Source organism: Helicoverpa zea, chromosome 4, assembly GCF_022581195.2.
Source record: "Helicoverpa zea isolate HzStark_Cry1AcR chromosome 4, ilHelZeax1.1, whole genome shotgun sequence".
Lineage (NCBI taxonomy): Eukaryota > Metazoa > Arthropoda > Insecta > Lepidoptera > Noctuidae > Helicoverpa > Helicoverpa zea.
The window spans coordinates 8914733-8938735 of NC_061455.1; the positions used below are offsets into that span (position 1 = coordinate 8914733).

At 33.5% G+C, this 24003-nt stretch overlaps 1 protein-coding gene across 2 annotated transcripts in view; it reads right to left on the reverse strand.

Annotated features, from left to right (window-relative positions):
• Positions 1–24003, reverse strand: part of LOC124630048 (pyrokinin-1 receptor-like) — a 70496-nt gene that overhangs the window by 17157 nt on the left and 29336 nt on the right. For both annotated transcript variants that reach the window (XM_047163758.1, XM_047163760.1), the window contains exons 2-4: positions 17202–18014; positions 6501–6607; positions 5840–5947 (exon numbers count right to left, since the gene is read on the reverse strand). In XM_047163758.1, coding sequence (XP_047019714.1) covers positions 5840–5947; positions 6501–6607; positions 17202–18009 — 1023 coding nt within the window. In that variant the 5' untranslated portion in view covers positions 18010–18014. The remainder of the gene's footprint in view (positions 1–5839; positions 5948–6500; positions 6608–17201; positions 18015–24003) is intronic.

Sequence of the window (24003 nt, forward strand, 5' to 3'; positions counted from 1 at the left end):
TCCGAGTCTTTAGTTTGAATGAGCAATTTGTCAGTTATTATTGCAGTAGAATAATTCAAAGTAATATGGCAGCTCTGATGTGCAATGTTAGACACATTTACACACAAAGTGCTAGACAGTCGTTGCGTTGGACACTACGATTATTTTTATTTCAAGTGCAGTCGTTTGAAGTCAAGTACCCAACTAGTACTAGCATTCATAGCAACAAAAACAAATGGCCATTTTAAGATTCTCCTCACAAGTTTTCTCGCGGCGGCATGACCCTGCCCGATACGATTAAAAGCCATAAATCTCTCGCACACTTCTATTATACTGGGAAAACAACAAGTGTTCGCTCAGAAAGAAAAGTACGAACAAATAAAAAACACAACGATGTTTATAACTTAAAGACAGATCAGACAGATAACAGAGTCTAATGTTTAATTAAAGTTCAAAGTCAAAAGGAAAAGACGATGGCCTCTAACCGCAAAGCTACGTCTAAACTCAAGGACTACAGGCGATATTTTCCCATTCATCTTCAATTCCTAAACCGATAAACTTTTAATCCGTTTGTAACTAACCTGGGGAGCTATAAAGCCGCTTATTGGAATACAAAACAGGTCTATTTGTTTCAATCTAACGCTCGATAATAAAACCTAAAAGATAATTGAAAGACATCAAATCATAAAGCGAGTCATTTATGCAAAGTTGTACGAGCTAACAGATTAACGTCCTCTATGAAGTTATCGGTTATTTGTCAGGTTTTTTTAAACTAATATTAATTGACTTGCGAAAAAAGAACCAACTACCTACACTAAAGCTTGATTAGTGGAATGTTACTTGATTTTATGCATAACTCTCAAGATCAGAATAACTTATATCCTTTAAGATTGCCTAACATAATAATTACAAAGTAAATATCGATTACACTCAAATTAAATAGAAATGACATTAAATTATTAACAATGTTAATGTAGAAGTCTACGTATCAAAACAAAGAACAAAAACAATGTAAACAGTCTCTTCAATTATATTCGGTTCTGTGTTTCGTGTGATTGTCACAAACAAAGGAATTATATGAAAAGCGGGTAGTTGTTTATTTACGCTCTATCTTTGATTCCCTGAATTCGGTAACTACTATATTTACCCATTGGATCCCGAATACGAGGATAATCGGCGATTGACCGATAGCCCGATTATCTATATATCTATCTCCGATCACTCTGATTAAACTAATATAAGACTCTAGCTTTAGCCAGCGGTTTCACCCGTATCCCGAGGGAACTACTCAGCTCCGTCAGATAAAAAATAGCTCTATAAATTGGCTATCTAACACAGATTTTTCTTTTCGAATCGTATAGTCGTTTCTGAGATTTGAGCGTAATACTGTTATAGAATCGCTTAGGTCGGCTTCGTCACTCACAGTCTAAGAGATTTCACGCATCTAGTCAGCTATTTCGCATCAATTCTTCACAATCAATTTAGGTCGGTTGTTGAAAGTGCAACTAAATCAGTGTATGACACAATTTTTAAACTTTTACTAACCGTAGCAAACATTTCACAAAAAAAATATTCAACGTAATAAATAAATCTGCTATTCCTGGAATGCGTTTGCGAACAGATTGATTTTTAACTGAAAAAACTTTTTTTCTGATTGTATATTACAATTAACATTCAAACATAAAACCAACCCCCGTTATTTTGCTGAATTTTAATTAAGTTTTCCTAGATTGATTGATCTCATTCATTGTAAAAATTGCCTTCAACGGTTAAACAAATTAAAGCGGAGCATTTATTGCTTTATTATTGTTTTCTTGTCCCAATTTGAGTTGTGGCATTAATTTAAGTTCCAACAAAATTTGTTACGGGAAATTGACTGACTTGTTTGAGGAAAAAACAATTGGAAAAACTAATAAAAACAAATGAGGTGACACTCTTCTAGTTTTTTGTTTATGTGGCTGTTGACTATTGAAACAAAGGATTGCGCTTTTATGCTAATTTTGTTAATATTTTCCGACATGGTTATTTATCCTATCCGATAAATACTGTGACAAGTTGTAAAGTGGCCTCACTGACTGCTACTTCTGTTTTTTACCTTGATTTACGTACATATTTACAACAGCAATAAAAAGTCATTATGAGCTGATAATTAATTTGCATGTTTTTGTGCAAATTCTTGGAATTTACTATTATTGAAAGTTCAAAGTCAATCCGTACATACGCGAACCATCATGATCCCTATGTGGAATTATCTACTTTACGCATTAAGTAACATTGTAAGCACTCATGGTTTTTTGACACAAAAATCAACGTGAGTCGCATACTTAAATAAATTATGTTTTGAATATAAAAGGGTCTCGCTGTGCCTATCCAACTATGTAGAATACATAATAAAGATATGCGAGACCTAGCATAAGGGTCGACTGTCACTCTATTAACTCCACTAAATGAGAAGGGACAGGCTTGGGATTTCAGGATAGAGTAATTTGGTATAATTCTCTTTCCAGTGCTCGAATGACTAACCTAGACACACTTTCTTTGAGTCTTCAGTTTAGTTAACAGTGCTAGTGATAAAAATACTAAAATATTTTTGTCATTTTCTAATTTTTCGTTAGGGTTGTGGTTAGGGACGTCTAGGGATATCTCATATTTTCAGAAGACAACTACTGACCATTCGAAACACACATTATCAAAGCCACAGTCTAAATTAATATCATTTACAGACTCCTTAGAGCAAGATATCTCATGCTCCATTAACTACTAGGAGTGCATGGATGCGCCAGAGCTTCATGGAATAAGACATCATTACCGTAAACTGTGGTGGTTGCACAACGCCTAACTGAAGCTCACAGCACTGGCTAACTATGTGAGGTCTTTGTTCAGAGCTAATTTACGGACAGTAGGGGTAAACAAAGCCTACAAGAGTGACGATAGTGGCCGATGTGGGCAGCCTCCGGCCGTACAATGCGCTTTGGTGACTGCACATGGAGTAAATTGTACTAGTAATTTGCTAGCTGCAGTTGCGATAAATAGTGAAGAAAATTATGTCAAACATATTTTAAAAACCTTGGCCACAATTTTCGTCTATGGAAGTTGTAACACCAAAATAAACGATCAGACTAGAATTGTACATACGATAGTAAATATTTATCATGAAATGTTTGCATTGTGTTAGCAATATAAACATTTCCAGTTCAATTAGCAAAACAATCAGTAAAGTATACAATCTGTGGCTCTCTTGTCAAAATTTAAGACAGATCAGCTCGATCTTCACCCAACTAGTTTTAGTTCCTGGACGCGACTGAAACCAAAATAAATAAGTATGATGTTGTAAATATACACTGCACTATAATTAAATTCTGAAGTTTCTAATTTACCTTCATCACTATTCCTGAACATTTCCTTCTAAAACCACAGCATCATGAACGAATGAACATTTAACTGTCAAAGTGACATCTCGACGGTGAATAATGTCTGGTTTACGTGTTAGAGGGCATTGACACCCGGCTTAGTGAACACTTAACGATGAGGAATTACTGCAGACCTGAATATAATGATGATATAATTGATCACATACATGGAACTGGTCAGTTAGTTACAGTTAATATGAGTAGGTACAGTATTTGCAACAAAGCATACTAGGTTTTCATACTGTCACAAAAGCGTCAGGTATGACCTGTTAGGAAACAATAGAATGTGCAAAATTAATCGAATTGTTTGACGTAATGACAGAGCGTCAGTATGCCAGCTTATAGCGTATATGCAGCTAAATCCTTTCCTTTGTTACATCGTCACAATGAATTCCAATCATTGATTTTGATTTCCCGGAATATTTTCTGTGTATGATCGATTCTTTTTGAGAGTGATTTCAGTTTAATTACAATACAACATTTTAGATATTTTGCAACATTAGGGTTGCAAATATCTAAAAACAACGCAACATTCCCAGAATAATAAGCCGATTTTTTGCACACTATTCTATTACCTTCGTATATCAACTATTCGTGATTGCTAGACTTTCTTGCGAAGAGAAACCTGAAAACCGTCCCCAAAAATACTCCTGAGCTAATTAAACTACGACTATTACAGAAGCACAGCCACCACCATTATTTCTAACTCTTGCCCACCAACTATCATAAACTACATGAAACGGAACAAGACATTAAAACATCATACTTAAAACAGTAATAAAAATTATATTGCTGGTCCCTAATGAGAAATCGAACAGAGCTGCATTTTGTGACGTCATACATTTAATATGAAATACGCAGTTGGTTCCAGGTCCCATCCCTACCTCCCACTGGCCTCGACAGACAACGGCCGACCTTAATTATAACCCTCTCCTTCAAATGGTACTGAATAATAACTAGCTAATACATTTTGCTTTCATTCCAGTTCTATACGGAAAGCGTCTAAAATCAGGATAAATTATGCTTCAGCTTCAGCCTTTTAGGAACTTATTTAGATATCAAAATATTAAGGTTACTTTATCAGGGATGTCTTTATGTATTTATTTTCCCTGTAAGTTTGGTACGTTGTTTCCTTAATCAACATAATTTTCCAGAAAATCAGTGGTAATTAGAAAATAATCATAGCTTATTAACGCGAACTAATCCAAGCCTAACAAGTTATAATTGTTTAATTTTCCGTAACAGTTATTACTGTATACAAATTGCTATTGTCTGGTTGTTACTGCCCCATTAAATTTACACTTTCTTAAGCCCAACCAAGAACTGTTATGTTTATTTAGCGAGTTAATTTCCCAAAGCTGCTTATCGCCCCGCGCAAGTTGTAGGGTCAACTTGCGAAATGGGTCAATGTGGGAAATATAAGCACAGGAGTGTTCGTTATCTTCAGATCTGTAGCCTATTGGTAAGGCTTTCATACTGAACGATCATCTGCCAGACCCTTGAAAGCTATGTAAGAAATAGCTAATCTCTTAGGATCCTAATATGATCACAGACATAATTTTCAAAGGGTTAAAAGGTTCGTACACAGAATCCCTCCTATCCAAATAAATCCGGACATTCCACTTGATTTTATATTGCTATAATTTCACGGATGAACGAACTAGTCAAACAAGGACAACTCTGATTCTTTTCAGCCATATGCATCTTCAATTTAACGTATCGTTGTTATGGTTTTTGTTAACAATAATTAATGCCACTAGCTCGTGAAAATATTATTTCTAATACAAATAAAAGACACTGACAATGATGACACATCCAATTATCGGCAATGTTTACGTACTGTCAACTCCCTGTTATTTCATAATACGAGCAAGCCGTGGTCCGAAGGGACCCGATATCGAAACCCACCAAATTACCACGCGAACCGAAAACACGAACCAAAAATAAAACGGATTCAGTTGATTTGTTTACGCTTGACACCGGGTATGTAATATCGTACGCACCTAAGACGTACAATAAAAACAGCGAAATCATGTACCGGATTTTATTACTTTGGAAAGAAATAGGAATGAATGCGATTATATTAGTGTTGTGGTATGCGTGCTCTACGCTATACGTTGCTACCGTTTTTTTTTGTTTGTGCTCGACCAGCCGGCTGCTGGTCTGAATACTGCAGATAAAACCATAAAATGCTGTAAATTTTCGACTTTTATGCAACGGCCTTTAAATTACGGAGCTTTTTCGAATTTTACGTGATCAAGCTGTTGTTTTAAACTGCGAACAAGTGTAAAAAGGTCGGTTCACTTCATCATTATGATGTAATATTAAACCCTTGACAATACTTTTAAAACAAAATACAATGAACTTATAAATAACAAAGGCTGTTGTTTAAAATAAAAAATGGGGTCGTGAGATGTAAGACAACAAGGAGATTAATCATAGACTCTTACCTTAAAGGCGTTTCTGAACTTGTTCGACATAATGTTGTATAGGAAGGGGTTGATGGCGGTCGACAGGAAATATAGTACCCCCGATAAAAACGTCAGTACGATGTAGACCTGCATGCAAAACAAACAATCTATAAATATCAATATCATAAACAAGTCAGCGTGAGACAAATCGAAAACAAATGCTCTCGACAGCTTATTTACATACACACTTTTTTACGAACGTTAAAAACACGAAAACTACGAGCAAGTGAGCTTTTTCGGCAGAAACAGTAACATAAGTCCAGTGTATATTAATAAGAAGTTAAAGTTTGGTTCCATAATAGTTAGGTACAACAGACTGGGAGTGTATTTCCGTGTTGGTAGTTATATTTTATGGTCTTGTATTAGTACTTCACACTTCGTAGTTTGTGAGTATACAACATCCTTAAAATTATTCATTTACTACCTTCTGACAGCGGTTTTATTCACGTCCTATGGGATTTTTTAATTAAACTCGCATAAAAGATTTTTTATCAGTTCAGTAGTTTCTGCCATTAACTCGTTCAAGCAAACCGACAAACAAACTCTTTAGCTTTATAATATCGGTATCTATGGATTCACAAGAAAAAAAATCAAAACCAAATAAATGATTAATTTATATATTAAAATAACATTAATTTACCAAGTAGAAGGTATCTGATGGGTGCTCCAAGCTTTTCCCGTAGATAGCCAGCAGTCTCTGTACGTGGAAAGGCGCCCAGCAAATGAAGAATGATAGCGCCACTGCAACTGTTGGAAAAACGTATATAAGTAATTCATATTCAAATGCTTTTAAACTTTCGCCACTTCACACACACATTTACCTCTATACACAATTGGGACTTATAAATATAAGTTGGTAATGCCAGTCTTCAAACTCTCTGCCAGTGATCCAAATACAATGAACATTATGATAAAATTGCAATAATTTTTATCTACATAACATAATATCCATATTAAAGCGTCATTAGGACTTATAGGTACCTACTATGTTTATTCTGCGTTTGGTTCCAGGTACAAGGAAGAGTAATTGCTTATTGCCAGGTCAGACATCTACAGAACTTTGGGAAAGCACAATGGTCTCCTATTATTTGGTTTAGTTATAATCTAGTTAATGTACTGCGTTATCGATAAACAAACATACAAAACATTCCCCCTTCTACAAAGTAGGAGTAGAATAATATTGTTCTAAGAATCTCGATGCACTAATTCAAGGCCTGGGTCAAGACGAGAGAGATTAAAAAAATGATGAGATTGCGTCCGACGGCGAAGTTATTTTCTCAATATTCTTCGTATCGAGAAAATAAATGCAGCATGAAAATTCATGATCATCGCCCTACGCCTTACTACGTTTTATTGTTTACCAAGCGATCTTTTGAAATGTCTCTAGAAAATTAATATCGACTGACTGATGAAACTAGATAAGGATTAACGGTAAAATATGAAATTATTAATGTACCGTTTTCTCAAGCTAAATACCGTTTTGTTATATTATTGGTTTCGAAACTGTTTCTTTATATTCTTCTCCCGTTTGAAATTCACAGATTCATTCAGGAGAAAATTGTTCTTTTACATATAAATTAAACTTTACAGACGAGACAACGGAAACACGCAGATAAAACGAAGAGCTGCAATAGGTAGTATTAATCCATACAAGCATAATAGACGTTATAAAAACTTATACAACTTTTATAAACGAATGAGCTCTTACAAATGTTCATGGTTCTTAAAAAAACCTTCTTGAAAAAATCACATTAACAATCACTGAGTAATTGGCACATAATTATAAAATATTTAGTATTCAACAATTTCGAGAAAAAAGGTTAGGTTCGCACTTGTCTGAATGAACATGTCGGCATCGATTAATATAAAGCTGTTATTTATCGATAGAGCTTTTATAAATGGTGGAGTGGTAATATTGTATTTTTTTTAATACCTAAATAATTGTGTTTCTGTTGGTCCAGTGTTTAGTGTCTATAAGTGCAAATTAGTTAAAGATTTATACCACATACTGTGCGAATAGCAGAGTTTTTTGAATATTTTCACTATAAATAAAATCTTTAATATTCTGCAAATAGTTCAGAATTTCTATTACATACCTACATACAGGATGTGTCGTTCACAATCACATTAAATCCTATCGCATATACTTTATGATATTCTATGGCGAATTGTAGAAAAAATAACTTAATCCATTCAGTGGTTTAACCACAGGAGTCATTTTTAGTTTTTATAATTTACAACATCATGTGTAAAGCAGAGATAAAGTTAGGACTATCGAATGATTTGAACAGTTGACAGCTGTCAGTTTTCAAGGGTGAATTTCAGTTGTTTGTGATGACTGACTTTTATATGGTGTTCTAATTTTCGCACATTTTTATTCTATTTACTTTGTTTGAAAATTTTTTATTTTTTATTTTTACGTATTTTTCTTCTTTGTTTGTGTTAATCGACATATATTAACTAGTATTTAAACGCATTTCATTTAATGTGATTATGAACGACACACCCGATATAATCACAAAAATCTATGTTTATTTATTTCAGGAAATATGGGTAATTTGAGGCATAAAGCCTCGCACTCTCGTATTTTCATGTGAAAACGGAATCATTCTTAAAAATAGATAAAAACACGAATAACATAATACTTGATCTTGTTATTGGACTTTTATCTACATACTTAGACACGAGCCAAAGAAAAAAAATATGTTTGCAGCTATTTATAAATGCAGCAAAAAATCCCTATGATAATTTTACAATTTTTTTATTGTTGCCTGCTTCACGTGTCTATAATCATGAAAACTAAAAGTCATTGTAAGTCATCAAAATTAGCTGCCAAGTGCGAGTTGAGCTGTGGTGGGTTCAAAACTGTGAAAATTATTTATTTTTTTGCAATTTTTCAATCGTGTTCATATTTCAAAATCAAACAGTGGTCTATAACATGTCTCCTTCATTCATAAATCGCCACTCTACTTTTCTGCCTAAGAAGTCGTTCCATTTTATTCCACTTGCTTTATATGACAACGAAATTCAATTATCTTTTCTGACAGATTTAATAGACTACATGAGTATGTATTGTGTATTTACACTGCATGTGTCGGAACTCTAAAAACAAAAATACCATGACTACGTGTCTCGGATAGCTTAAATATTAAATTATATCTAACATAAAATCTAAACCAGTACCTACAGGAAATTATGGGCTCTTAAAACTAGTTTTCTAGAATTGTTTTGTAACAAAAAACTTGATGTAAATCCAATCATTTAAAAGATACATAGATGAACTGTTGATTAGACCTGTTCTTATTACTTTTCAAATAAACTGTTTGTGACTGATAATGCACAGTCTAATGAGCACAAAACAAGTTTAGGAATTAAAGGTGTTTATCTAATATACTTATAGAACTTTGTACTTTGGACATTTGATCTGTTTATACGTACTGCTGTTGAGTAGAATCTACTATAGTACGCGCCAAATAAACTTGCAATAAATGTCATTCAACCGCCCTGCCGTCAGGGGCGCATCACCTGTCCGCCATTTTGTAATAATGTCCTTCCGTCATTTCGAATTTGGAATGCGCTTGGGATAGACTACTCAACTTGTGTAGGTACTCTACTCGGAAAGTTTTACCGACTGATCATACTTTTGACCAAAGGTTTGTAATCCTTTGCGACAAGGACGCCTCTTACAACGATACACTTGTTTTGATCGTGTTACCGACACTGCCCATACATTTTTTTCGTATCGTTTTGGAATATTGGGATACATTAGTAGAAGGAGGTGAACAAACTTTATTGCACGTTTATTTGGCGCGGACTATAACAATGTAGCGGTCAAGCTTATTTTGTCAACATTATTCTACATGTGAATATTGCGATATTTTATCGTCTGTCTTTAAATTTCAGGTAGTATAAAAGGAAAACTCTATTAATTTTTAAATTCAAGTACATGTAATGCAATGGTTTTGTTAGTATATCAAGGACGTTGACATACTCGTACCTAAGAAATGTGGCCGTACGAATATGTTAAAGCCAGTCTTCTGGTCATTTAGCCAGATAGTGGCAAAATAGAAGAGCTCCCTAGAAGTTACCAGCATTCTAGAAATACATATATACGACTGTTTTTAATTTATGAGGTATATATGAGTGATATTATTAAACCCAAGAACAAAAGGCATGTAAATCACATTATGTAAATTAAAAATTAAGTTCAGTTACATAATTACGATCATAATGTTCCGCTTCACGCTACGTGCACGAGCATCTTATTTTCGTGTTATTTTAAACATAAATCATTCATAATGTTGCTTGAAACAGTAAATATGATCGTTTCGACTGTCTCGACAATATGAGTCGACCTCATGACCCTGAGTTCAGGCACGTCTGCCACCAATTAAGCCCAAATAAAGATGAAAATCGAAACTGGTTGCAACCGTTGGTGAATAAAATGAATATGGAAATTGACATAAATATTAATTACAGTCGTATAATCAGCAATTATAATTACCATTATTGTTGGTTGTTGTTATTAGCTTAATCTGTTCCGACCTCGATTCTCTTGTACGTAAAGTTAAATTAGTTGTCTGTTTATCCACGGTTTTATTATTGTTTATTTTGGACACAGCTCCACCATACTCCTGTAATGAGTTTCTTCCGAAAAGTTCTGAATAATGGACATTGTTCCTAAGTCCACTAAAGTAAATAAATGGAGAATAAGATTACCTAGACCTACTAACTTAACTTTGCTAGACCACAATTACATAAACAGTTGTAAACAAAACTGTCCTTGTCTTTCATAGGAAGTAGGATAAATGAAATAGTATTACTACACCACTGTTATTAAAATAGTACTTTTTTAAACAGTTAATTGTCGTAGACAAAGCCGATGCAGCCTGTAAAATGGCAATTTAAGCCATTACTTTACGACATAAAAGCTCTTAACGCTCAGTGCCACTTGTTTATTACACGTATAGCAGTAATTACACAGTGATTTATGAATATTTATAACATTTGGCGAGACGTTTTATTCATGCACTTCCTAAATGACAAAAAACATGTGCAGGAAAATAGTTTCGTTTTCTCAGGAGGTTTATTTGCGAAATGTTTATTTATTGTAGAAGGTTATTTACATAAGATAAGATTAGATAATGTATATTACTTTGTAGAGGGAACTGTGAATTCTCTAAATAATGTGGATGAATGGACGAAGATTTTTTGGAATGTCAGATGTACTGTGCGAGATTTACGAATGCTAAAGTTTTCTGTTATATTCTGTTGCAAACATGTTTGGTTTTCTGTTTTAGATTATAATTTATAATTTTGACTGTTATCTTAATTTATGATGCACTTGTTATCAAACTGAGGTTAACGTTATCGATAAATAAATAACAAGCACTTATCGCAGATGCGATAGTAGATTGTTATCTAGCTTCCTTGTTTACAAAAATCCGGAACTAAAATGACCGTGGTCACAAAAAAGTGTCTATTTGTGACACATTATTGATTTAATATAATCCATTTACAATGGTAAAATTAAACAAAAACATGTCATGTCTTTTTATTTTAGCATAAAGTCAATGTTCTGAATGAATTACGGTGTCCCGTTTAAATGTCACGTATTTACATAAAAATGCCTAATTTGCATTGCATAGGAGATAAGAGTGGTGAACCAATTTCCTAAATAGTTGCGATGCGGTAACTATGACACAATTCACTTTTACAATTTTGTTGCCAGCTAGAATTTGTTCGGTTGTGTCCATAAAAATTGTGCAGAGAACGTTATTTTATTTGAAACATAGTATCATTGTTTTCAGCGAGTTCAAAAAGCACTACAAACAAACGCGAATAATCAAGACTTTATTGAAAACTAAAAAAAGAGTGTAACATAAAATTTTATTCGATTCTGTGTTCCGATTTCATTTTTCCGATATTGGATGCAAGGAGCGCTGGTTGGATGGGAAAGCCGATATTGAAGTTATCAAAGTGAAACTCGAGTGTGCTTCGAAGGGATGTCCTAGTATATTCCGACGTTATTGTAAGATGGATTAGACACTAGTAAGTGTATATTTCATTCCTTACAATAAGTTACCAAGTGTTTATTTTATAAACTTACAAAGCGATCGTGGGACGAGTCATTTCAGCTTAAACGGGCTACCTACGAATTTTGCGTAAATATTTTCAGAGCCGTTGAGAGTCTTCAATATTTGATCTTTATAAAAGTAACTGGAATTTAAGTACGGCTTGAAACTCTTTTTTTTTACAACCCTGTTCCCTTTCTACGGTCTATTAAAAAGCAATAATCACGCTTCGGTTGTAGTAAAGAGTCTCTCTTAGCCATAACCTAATCTAATGCACCACTGACCTCTCTCCAAACAAAAGTGTACACAATGCTTACCTACGTAGTTAATTTATTATACACACTTATTTTCTCCCTATTCCTTGATGAATCAGTTCACGCATCCTTATAGATATGCCTAATAACCGCGGTTAGAGGTTTTATTTCTCCCCAAATCCACCAAAATTGTAAATATTGGTACCAAAATACAAAAACTAAAGGTTTAGGGTCATTAAACCTAAGATTGGTATATTATATAATAATAAAGTCCAAAATAAATAAATCGTTATGTTTTTGAACTGTAACGGTGGCATTCGCGTGTCAGTCACAAGATTTGATTGATATGTTTGCGCGCGTGCTTCTCGCTTCAAGTGTGATCGACATTTATATTTATATTTATTTTATTTATTAGCGAAAAATTCGACATCTGCACACATTAGGTTTTTATTATGAACACACATACATATTATAATCATATTTCCTTTACTAATATTATAAACGTGAAAGTTGGTATGTGGACGTACGGATGTTAGTTCCTCTTTCACGCGAAAACTACTGGGTGGAGTTTGATGAAACTTGGTAGTAATATAGCAGATTTATCAGAATAATATAGTAGGCTACTCTTTATCTATGTGCGTGAAATAATTCCTTCGGGATGCAGTTGAAACCGCAGACAAAAGCCAGTATAACTCACAATTTTATTCAAATAAGTAATAGGCACTATGTCCCTACATTCATGTATCTACAGAAACATTCACACTCCGCAAATAAACGCAATTCCGGAATAGAGCTTGCTTCTAACAACTTTCTTTTTATAGAAACTAGGAATCGGACCTGTGCATCGTGTTTTGTGAATTGCACCCAATCACTGCGAATGGTAATGAAATAAAGAAAAACATACTTTAAGAACGGTTTCATTAAAAAAATTGAAAAAGCATTTTTTCACTTTTAGCGCTTTATCCCTAACATTTATTAAATAGTTATGAAAATACCTGATGCACACGTCTAAGTTTTTAGATAAAAAAATAACATTTTGATTGAAATCAGCGTAATCTAAGCATCAAACCACACCTACCACAATACAAAAAGCGCAATAGAGAAACGTTACTAATAAAAAGTGAACTGCCGAAAATCGAATTCATACATTTCGAGTCACGTCCAATTCGATGGCTTTGCACGCTAGCCCACTGTTGGTACAGTCGCGGATGTTAGTAGTGGAGCTTACCAATGCTCGTATTTTATCGGTAAAAAAAACACGTATTAGCCTAGTTCAAGTTTACTTGTACGACTGTTTTCATTAAGATTTTTTTCTATATGCCAACTCGGCCGTTTTATACATTCATTGCTATTTTTGTTTTAAATAGAATTTATTTTATTTATATAAAGGTCAGCATCAAAAATATTGAATTTACGTATTTTTTAGGATCGAACCTCTATGGCTTAAAAGCATCCGAAGGATTCTTTACAGTTCGTAATAATTTCTGTAATAAATGAAACTACAATATTACGATGGTATGAAAGTGGTGAAAGTGGTTAAGGTCCGTGACTGTACATCAAAGTATCGTGTTTTATAGCTGTAATTCACTATTGTAACGGCTTAAACCATCAAAATTAATGGCTGCAAATTGACCAATCAAGCTCCCCAATTTTAGCTTATAATATTTTTATTATTTAACCAACTTCGAAAAAACAGGTTTTAATTCACTTTATTTTAAAATATGTATTGTTTGTAACCATATTTATAAACCATTCAATAAATTTTATCAAAGACCTTTGGGTATTCTTTTCAATGTGATAAAACCATTTAAATACACAGAGAATGGCGAGTGGTTTTAATTGTAGACGGTGAACCAGCCGCGTGTAACAATAACGCTAGACGGTGCCAAAAAATCTCCGACCATAAAACTATCATACTTTTATATACTACACGGAAACGGTTTTAAACCTTGCGAAAGTTTCTTCATGAAATGCCGTTATCGGATCTTATTATAAAAGTAGGTTAGAACCCATTTCATACAATGATATCAAAATAAAAATTGACAGAATATACTTTTCTAAAGTAGAAGAAGAAATAAGACATTTGTTTTAAGAGTTGAAGCAAGATAAACTAATTTAATTAAAAGTTGAATATTAAAGCTTCGTTATTATAAAACTTTTGTGCAGCATTGTATTTATTAGATAATCGTACCTACGTAATATTTCGTAACGTGAGTATTTGGCACTATCCTCTGAAATGTTGAATGTAGCTTTGAATAAAAACATTATAAATATTAGTGTATCAACTAGTACATAAATAACGTAATTTGTGATGTGATGACTAGCAGGCGTCATGATTTTCTCCCACGGTGCGGGAAACTTCAATCATCACAATAGTAGTTGCAAGCTTGTTTGTCTCACTGCCCCACTTTAGTACGTAATTATAGGGTGATATCATCTCAAAATATAATAATATCATTTTACGCACGCGCTTTTAATAAGTAGACAACTTCCGTGTTGATAAGTTCATTATAACAATAGCGTTTGAATAATTTAGAACAATCAAATAGAATTCTTTTTCAAAAAACAAACGCTAAAAAAACATTGAATGCTTATGAAAACTAAATAAAAATAACAAAAACATTCAGAAGAAGAACACGCGTAAACTACTTAGCAATATGATGCTCAGTAAAAAAGCACAAATAAGTTGTTTCCTGTTTCCTCCTCCGCAGAAAATCTAATCGCTATAAATTACATCCGTCGACTTTCCTTGTCAGAAACAACAGCAATACATATGATAATACCGTACAGTCACGGATACTAAAATAGAAAGGTATGGCCCTAATTCTATTAGGCCTACTGGGACCCTTTATCGCGGCCCTGACAGTGACCCTGACTGCCACAGTCCACTAAATATATTGGCCCAACATTGTCACAGCTAAACCCTCTTTTATTTCAATAAAAACTTTTTATTCTCTCAAGACTTTATAAAAGAAATAAAAAACTATTCGCTTTTTATTTTTCCCGACTGAATATTCATAAACCAAGGGATAAAGTTTATTTCGCTTTGAATATTTTACTAGCATTGTAATATTTAAAGTGTATGAATATATAAGCCTCGAAGGTCTTATGTAGGTATGTCGAAATCATCCGGACATTAATTTGCTAATCTAAAGCAGAATCACAATGAAATGAAGCTTTAAAAATTTATTAAATGAATATTCAGCTTTTGTTATACTGCAAGCCAAACCAGAGAATAGGATTTAGAACGGATTACATTTTGATTATTTCAAATTAGAAGGAACATACAATGGGTAATTTTAGCGGATGCTTTTATTTCAAACGTAATACGAATTAATTTATGTTTACTAAAAATTAATTTCATTTCACCCGTAGGTTCGTCGTACAACCAATTACATTTTATATAAAAGAAAACGTAAACGGTTAACCAAAACTAATAGTTATTAGAACAGTTAAGTAGTTTTCCGTAAAAGGGTAGACGAGCAAATAATCGGACAGTCGTCGGAAGTCAAACAAACCGCAACTAATACAATTTATCGACAATTTGGCTCCAATCATTTTACTTGAGTTCGTATTAATGTACGTTTTTTATTTCACTACCCTGGGGAAAATATAAAACCACGGAAGAGGATTGTATGTGATATAATTAATATGTTACAGGACGGCTCCAATGGGAGCCCGTTGGAGTTGTCTAACCCGGGGTACCCTTGTGCCAACCCTCCCCGATCTGTTACTGCGATACCCTTGTAAATGTACATTTGAAATGAAATACTGGATTATGTTCAGACCATAAGTTAGATAATGTTTAGTTTAACGTAATTGTTCGCAGATGTGGCTGGCACATTAAACAAATCTTTACGTCTGAAAGTAATGGCTGTAGGCATTACACGAATTTTACTTGTCTAAAATCCTTAGGCACGGTTAATTTTTCAGTTAGAACAATTACATTGAAGCGTACAAATACAAAATTAGATATTTTAATTTTTCCTCGTGCGGTCACTACACTGGCACTCATAAATTATTCATAACTGTCGGAATATAAATGTTTAGACATCTGTAATTAATAAAATTAAAAACAATATTGAGTGGAGGAATATATGTATAACCTATTCAAGAAGTTTATTGATTAAGTATGTTTCAGCTTTAGTTTCTTCTGTAACGTTCTAGAACTTTTAGGTAAAATTATAAAGACCTTGTGACAGGCCTGGCAATGATTCTCCTTTTGTTCTTTTTCCTTTCGAACTATGTACTAAAATAACTCAAGGTATTTGCCAGTCAGCAAATTGGCAGAGCTGACAGTTCACATACATACAGATTCTTTATTTAACCTCGTATTTTCCTTTTTTTTACGCACATCTACAGCTTGTAGCGTGTAGCAAGTACCACTCTATGTAGTACAATGTAATTAGTCAGATTTTATGATACGAATTTTTACCATTAAATATTTAAATTATATTATCATTATGTAAAGCGATAGGTACGCAAAAGTGTACAATTTATGTCTTGTGGTTGTTTTAAGCACTTATTTTGCGAAATAGGCCTACGAGGCTGAACACCAACTTAAGAAATATTTCTAGTCAAGGTTTCATCATAAAGTATCTATATTATAACGTTATTTATATTATAACATTAAATAACCTATTTCATAAATTTTAATATCTGTAGACATCAAGGTCAATTTTATACCAATTTGACAGATCATGGCAGGAGATATCTTAATAACAATTTAATTGCAATTTGATTATTAAAAAACTTCGTCTGCATAAATAGACTGTTAGAAAAATTTTCGCGCTTTATCTTCTAGTTTGTCATATCCTACCTAGAGGTTTAATCTGCATTCAAAACGAAAAACTTTCCAAATAAGACTCGACATCTAAAAACGTTTACATTGTCTTCGTCTGCTCATCCCTACATACTTAGAGGTAGAATATTTTAAAAGAAAATGTTTGCTCTACTTCTGTAATAACTCTCACATAGAAGAATCTACCTTACTGTCTTAGTTGTGTAACTTACCGAGCATTCTGATGACTCTTCTTTGTGACGCACCATTTCTGTACTGCATCTGACCAGGTCTCTCATTGCTCTCCACTGACAGCTTCTTAACGGGATGCAACACTCGAGAGGTCCGTAACTTAATGCCTATCAACGCGTACAACACTGATATCATCGACATAGGCACTACGAAGAACACGAAACTAGATATAACAAACACTTGATGGACCCCCACACCCTTCACTGTACACGCGCTCACGTTCTGCCCATGATCCACATACGACACTATACCGAACTGCATCGCCTGGGGCACGGCGGTACACAACGCAAACACCCATATAGCTATGATGAAGCGCACCGCTCTTGACAGCTTGGACATGGTGTGCGACATGAAGGGCCGACATATCGCTATGTACCGCTCCACCGTGAACGCTGTTATTGTCAATACTGTCGCGTTGGCTGACGTCTCTGACGCCAGCCCGATGGCGATGCAGTGCGCCTCGCCTAACGGATACGTGTCCGGATTCCATAATCTGTGCACTTCAAATGGTAAGCCACATACTAATAATATGAGATCTGATATTGCTAGACTGAACAGGTAAAAGTTGGTGGCGGTGTGCATGGAGCGGTTCCTGGCTATGACCACACACGTGCTGGTGTTTCCCAGGATGCCGGCCACGAAGATGATGACATAGGTGACGGTGAGCGGCACGACCAGGTCGAGCGCGTACTGCTCGTCGTAGGCGGCGGGGTGGCTCGTCACGTTCGTCGTGTTCATCACGAACGGATCTTCATAGTCGTCGATGCTCGGGGGCGCTGACAATGTCATTTTACCTGGAAACAAGACAAACTTGTTTTAACAAACTTCAAGAAAAAACTCATAAAATAAAGCGGTAGGGTAAAGTCCGATGCGTACCCGGTTCGGCTGTTTATTTATATTTATTAACACAATCAAAATCAGTACTGGCATAAATTAATTAACCCTATGATTAAAAACCATAAATACGAGTAAGTTGGTTTGTTCACACCACTGTAATAATATTATATTGTATTTTAGTCATTGTGGCTTAGCTGCACGTAAACATCTTGAAGGCCACGTACTAATTGGCCGTTAACGCGACCAAATTAATGATTAAAACGCGATTAAGTTTGTTGGTGGGGTGGTTACACACGTGACGTAATCGATTTTCTAATTGAACTGCCTCCAAGATAAACTATTAGCCCTAAATGTTGTAGGCAAACTAAGTTAGCAATAACATTCTAAAGGTACCTGCAACACTACAATATGTTTGTAGTATATAGCAGTATGGAGTATTCTAAAATGTTAATCTGACAGATCTAGGGGTCACCTCAATTAGGTAAATATTTTTTTCTTTTCTATATATTATTATTCACAACATTGATAAATCCGTTATGAAAAAGAAAAAGAAAATCAAGGCTGTATTTCTAAAAGTTGCAAGTCATTCCAAATATTTTTCGTTTTATTTTTTTACTGTGTTTACTTTTTGTGTCTTAGCTAATTAATAAAATACGACTAGAAACTCAAATTCAACAGGTATACTAAATTATAAGCCTATGTAACTTTTTAAATACGCACTTGAACTAGATTTTGGTTATGCAAACTACTTAATGTATTGCCTAGACCGCGTGAGTCCGTTGCGGATGTAGTTAGTAGATATTAATTAGATATGCCTACTTATCACACATGTAATAATACTTTCGATAGTATAATGCGTCCTGTGTCTATGGCCATATAGAGGATTCCAAGGGGCACCTTTCATCTAATCTAGTTCAAGCATCTAACAAACACAGAACAGTGAACACTGGTCACATTCGCATTTATAGTTAAGAAACATTAGAAATTGCGCTCAAATACTCTAATAATACTTATTTATTTATCGTCTAACTTTGTAGGTGATCTCGTTTCGCCTTAGGGAAATCAAATAACCTGAGGTTACTCTTAAGGCAATCAGCTAATAACGAAAACGAAAACCAATCGTATTTCCATTGGGTAGAACGCGTACGTCCAATCCTATCAACGGACTGCGTCTCAATATTCTAATTAGTGACCACAACGACCTTGCCCTACTGTAGTAAAATACTTTAATCTAGCATTTTTGAAAATCAGTGACGTATCATTCCCCGACATAAATAAGTTATATGCATTACAATTGATACCATAAATCATAATAGGGAATTTTAATATTATGTATTGACGTATATAAAATCTCAATATAATAAATAATGATGCAAATTAGCTCGATTTTTAAATATACTTCTGAATAAAATAAGTCTTTTTTGACATCTTTCCTTCAAACAATTTAAAATTAATGTCGATTGTAAATTTGACCCTCTTCAGGACACAATGGAAAGTTTTAGAGCAAACAAACTAAAGCCTACCTAGGTCGACTATATCATAAAATATTAGCATGTCTACCAGTAATTTATGTAAGTCCTTCTAAATAATTTAGATGTTGAATCTGTTGTCATCATTTAAATTAAATACTGCAACATCTCGTAATGTCTCAGCTTTATAAATAAACATCGGTGGTACATTTGAACTTGAAAATCACTCTAAAATCACTCTCGATCTCTGTGATGTGATATTCATTTTTATTAAGCTGACACGTTGAAAGGTGTTGTTTTATAGATTTTATCTACACACAAGTACAAATTCTTTAAACTAAATTATTTTGTGTAGGTACCTATTTAGTGAAATATAGTCAACCATTCGGAAATGCCAGCTCAATGTGTCAATAATCTGTTTATTTATTTCAAATCTTTTAATTTATTATATTCAAAATATAACACGAATATAATATTTGCATTTATTTTTTGTTTGCCTCTTGCTTTACTTCCTTTTACAGTGTTTAATCTCAAGAACAAAATTACAACAACCGATAATCGAAATCCCTTTAAGAGTAATTAGCATCAATATTACGACTTCATTGTGTTAGAAATAACTCTTATTATAATATCCCTTTGTAACCGCGAACAATAGAGTTCTGATCATAAAATGTTGGTAATATCGTAATCTGAATCCCATAATTAAAAATATCCTACGTCATTGTAATCAACACGTGTCTTTACACACGATTTAGACAAATCGGTAAGTAAACCTACTCGGTTTTTACCCGTTCTCAATTGTAAACAATCTTGGCTTGTCTCATACACGAGAATTTATAAAAAAGAAAAGTAAATTACTTTACATTAATCATTGTTTTTGTGTTTTTTGACTAATAACTTTAAAATAAACTCATTTACGTGAAATACCAAAATAAGCGGCGTCACGATGATCAGCTAAATAGGGATAACAAATCAAAAACAGTGTTCTTAAAATTATGCACCTCAATTAAAAAATACTAAGACGTAATTAAACCAAAAATATCTTTGTATATTAAAGAAACACCGAAAAATATAAAACTTGAGTACAAAATGTATTGAAATGATTAAAAACTGGTAAGTTTTAAAGTTTTTCTTCTCTGTACGAGATATTTTTCGCAAAGTTATTTATCAGTTTGACCAAAACATGATCATCGATCGCTATCTTACAATGTTGTAGTTCGATGTCCGATGTCATTAAATGAATGATTGCTTTACGCATACACCAAAATAACAATCGATTCCTCAATGTCTTTAAATTAATGGAACCGAGAGGAATTATTTTTGGATCATCTCTATTTATGTGTTTTCTTATATGTTATGCTGCTTATTAAGCTATATGAAGCTAATAATAGTATAAAAATTTATTGCATTGTACTTTGCACGGCGTTTTTTCATTAAAATTTTAGAAAGGAGTACAAGAAACAGGATGCATGTCTGGCATATCTTGTGAATTTTTCCACTGATATATTTTAAAATAAATAAATACTAGTCGCTGGCTGATAAAATCAAAAATAAAGGAGTGCTCAGTGCGGCCACTCCGTAAACAGTCGTAACCCGTCAGTTTATTAACACACACTATAATTATCACAAAGTGCACGAACTGGTTTCTTGGGTAAATCCAGGGCGGTTCTGGAATTAGCTGGGCGTCGTATAAAAATGTCATTTATACGAGACTTGATACATCGAAGTCGACAAGACGATACAAAAAAATACACAAGATTCAAGATACCTACAGCAAACAAAAACTTTTAAAAATAAAGTAAACTTTGTGCACCGAAATAAATGCGAGTTTACCCTGGCTTGCCACATGCATACTAATTAAGAACTTAAATTTTGAAATAACCTGTTTTTAATCTGGCAACATTTTTTTCGCATCATTTTAAATTTTATAACGTAAACACGCTGTCTCCAAAAGTATCGGTTCAACTTTTTACCAGGGATTGCTTTTACCGTAAAAGTTAGTAGCAGGCGTCCTTACTATGTTAACTTACAACATATTGATTAAAACATATGCTGATTTATTCGTTTTCTGCAAACATGCTGTGTAAAGCTTAAGCTTTTTGTCCACATCGACGTCACTAGTAGTAGTAGTGGCTACGTGAATGTAGTACGCAAGGCATGGTCCTCAAATGTATATGTATAAAGTAACACAGTATGGTGTAGCGATCCTTCCTACTTTACACTTGGCAACCGATACCTCGAATATTTCTTTATCCATAAAATATTTTATCATGTAAGTACCTAACCTAAATGTGTTTCGGGAATCCCTTAACCCCTTATTTATCGACGATGGCTCTTTGGGGACTTAAGGTGCAAAGAGATACTAAAATTATGACCATCCGTATCTTATTCTATCGGTTGGCAAGTAAAACTATGGCCAAGTATAAGTTGATATTTTCTCGCGAGAAGTTATACCTAGGAGTGTAGAACACTTTGTACAAGTACGGGCTTCCTCGAAGCGAGGTTTTTTTTGTTTTTGCTAAAATTAACATTGTAGTATTTGTTATCTATGTTCGAATATTTTTTCTCCTTATATGAAATGCGGAAAATGTTGTTTTTATACCTATTTATTTTTATTTAAATCTGTTATCATTTTTAACACAATTATTTCGAGTTTTGATAAATCGGAAATCAAAGGCATTAGAAAACAAAATAAAACATTACAATCTGAACGGGTTAATACTTCTTTCTCCGTAAGTGAACTGTCAAAATAAATCAGTACTTTTTGCAACACGGAATTAAAGTCATAAAATTTTATGATCAAGTTGAAATAATCATTTAATGCTATACCTGTTCTGGCTGCTTATTAAAGATAAAGAATTCGAGGTTATGCCTGTTTAAAATTAAATTATACCTACTTGTATGCAAAAGTAGATCAATCTGAATGATGAAAAAAAATACCCATATCCTTGACTTTGTAAAGGGTTTTTTTATTAAACAAGGAAAATAATGTTGTTTGATTTATTTTGTATGCTTTTATATTTCCCCTTAATGCTATAGGATCTTGGCAAGATATTTCATAAAAATATAACCCTTCTTGACAGTTGGGTAAAAATAATGGCTATATCGGCCATATACTTCATCTAACCGAAGTGTAAGAATGTGTAATATTTACATCCATTTAAATGGCCTACATGTTAAAGATCAATCTATATAAAAATAACTTTACTATATGATCATCAAGTAGACACTTGACCAACAATCATTCATATTGTAAATCACCCAAATCCATAATTCGAAGATGACACAAAAATACTCGTATATAGCGGGGTTGTGCAGTAAAATAATAAAGCTGATCAAACTATTCTATAAAGTAAGAAAGCGAAGAGTTTGGCGGAATATCTTTCAAAGTGTGTAAGATTTGATGGCTCCGCAGAAACCAGGGCACGGTGTTCCGACATCCGACAAGGTTATTCGGCTACTTTATTTAAACTTGTTTCAAAATAATACTGGTTATGTTTTAACCCTTCGGTAAGATTTAACTGCTCTAGTAATAACTAGAGCAGTTAAGTGTTGCAAAGTTGACAGTGATTGAGTCTAAACTAAATTAATTAATCATACATTACACATTCGATTTCCTCATAAATATTTAATTCTTAAAAATATAATAGCTCAATGTTTCCATAAAGGTATTAAGGAATTTTATAAAGAAATAATCTTTCAGGTAGAATATCAAAGTATTTAGAATTTTCCTAGTTTATTTTTAAATCTTTTATTTATAAAACATACCCCGAAACGTTCTTTGGATTTTGCAGATTCATGTTCTATAATTAATTTTACGAACACAGCGAGTCTGCGACTGAACATGAGATGGGTGTAAATAATACGAATTTCTTTGTAATCATATATTCGAGTAATTGTTTAAAACCGTTCCCTTGATATGGGTAAACAGAATCCTCAGGACCGTATCGACATTAGAAGCCATATTTCCTATAAAAGTAAGAGTTACAAGTTAACTTGATCTACATAGATCCACGCTTATGTATGACAAATGGTGATATGCTAAAACAGTTGTAATCACAATCATCTGTGACATTAACTAGCCGATAACACGATTTATTACTACACATGTTCCGAAAGCACGATTAAAATTTTAAGTAAACTGGTTTTATAACTGAAAACTTGATGTTTTGGAGATAAAAGATTACAATCTGACTGTCGTAACGGTCACTATTTTCGTATAATATGTAACCTAGCAACATAACTATGAATAAATTTCCTAAATACCATCAAACCTAATGAGCAATGCCATTCGTTAATTTATTCTACATTGATAAAGGAAACTGACTTCACTCCGAAAGAATTCAAAAAAATGTGTGTCAGCTAATTTTATGTGATTAATTCTCGCTTTTAATTCTCATTTTTACACAAAAAATGATAGAGTGAACTCATCAGAGAATGAGCTTGTGATAAATAATTTGTATTTAGCTTTTTTCTT